Here is a 1,264-nt window from a genome sequence, read left to right on the forward strand (position 1 = left end):
CTTCTTCTTCTTCAAATAACGATTATATACTCACAAAGAGTAATATTCACGTGTAAACTTTACAATCATAATTAGTGAAGTCCTTCAGCATAATGGAACTCTTCTTGACTCACAGGTTGGGTCACACACCCAGGTCTTCATTACCCTGGTGGTTGGTGCTGTGGCGGGAGGCCTTGCCAAGACAACCATCGCTCCACTGGATAGGACGAAAATTAACTTTCAGGTACTTGTATGAACAGGAACATACTTTGTAGTTATGCATAACTGGTGCCCATGCAGCTAAGATTTTGTTTGAGGATGTGAAATATAGATTCTGAAGATCAGTTTCTGAATCCAGAACTTATTTCAATGTCTATCCCATATTGTTGCTCTAGATTTTTAGAATAAAGGTTTAAAGAAATCTTCATAGTGATTAAAACATGAAGGATTATAGGAAAAGTAAATTTATGTCTTGCAGGTAGTGCCAAATATTTGAATAAAGATGTCTATGAATTTAAATTGCCTTTGTGGATTTTTTTTTCATAGACCAAATTGTCTATGTATGGAAATGCTAAAACTGTGGTATTTTGCATTTTCAGGCGACGAACAAGAAGTTTTCCGCACGATATGCACTGAGGTTTTTGGTTGAGTGTTATAAAACAGAAGGACTACTTAGTCTCTGGCGTGGGAATTCTGCCACCATGGCTCGTATTATTCCTTACGCTGCCATTCAGTTCACAGCTCACGAACAGTTTAAGAAGCTCTTACAAATTGATAAAACTGATCGAGAGTGAGTACAATTCTTTTTTAACTATTTCTAGGACTTCTCTTTTCATTTCTTCTTTTGTAATACTCTGTTAAAATATAGCAAGTTATTATGAACACTGTTATATTAACTCCCGACAGGTCCAGTTATTATATTGCTTATTTATGGGCATGTTGAAGTCTTCAAGTGGGAATAAAATTCATGTCATGTCATCTCTATCCTATTCAGGACGGGTTAACATACAGTATTAGGAAGTAATATCAATATATCATAATTGGTAATTGCTTAGTCTTTCTGATATGTTGTATTTCCCCTAGTACTCCATCATCAATGAGATTCCTGGCTGGATCACTAGCTGGAGTGACCTCCCAGTTCCTGACCTATCCACTGGACATGGCCAGAGCTAGGATGGCAGTAACTCGCAAGGGCACCTATTCTTCTCTCATGGAGGTACAGTCTTAGTGTGACACAGTTTGACATTTAAAACTGTGAATATGCAAATTTCTCATGAGATTACTA

At 37.0% G+C, this 1,264-nt stretch overlaps 1 protein-coding gene across 1 annotated transcript in view; it reads left to right on the forward strand.

Annotated features, from left to right (window-relative positions):
• Positions 1–1,264, forward strand: part of LOC119592666 (mitochondrial coenzyme A transporter SLC25A42-like) — a 33,247-nt gene that overhangs the window by 30,573 nt on the left and 1,410 nt on the right. Inside the window, exons 4-6 of the mRNA XM_037941579.1 lie at positions 116–223; positions 579–769; positions 1,063–1,197. Of these exons, the coding sequence (XP_037797507.1) occupies positions 116–223; positions 579–769; positions 1,063–1,197 (434 nt within the window). The remainder of the gene's footprint in view (positions 1–115; positions 224–578; positions 770–1,062; positions 1,198–1,264) is intronic.

Source organism: Penaeus monodon, chromosome 30 (assembly GCF_015228065.2).
Source record: "Penaeus monodon isolate SGIC_2016 chromosome 30, NSTDA_Pmon_1, whole genome shotgun sequence".
NCBI classification, from domain to species: Eukaryota; Metazoa; Arthropoda; class Malacostraca; order Decapoda; family Penaeidae; genus Penaeus; species Penaeus monodon.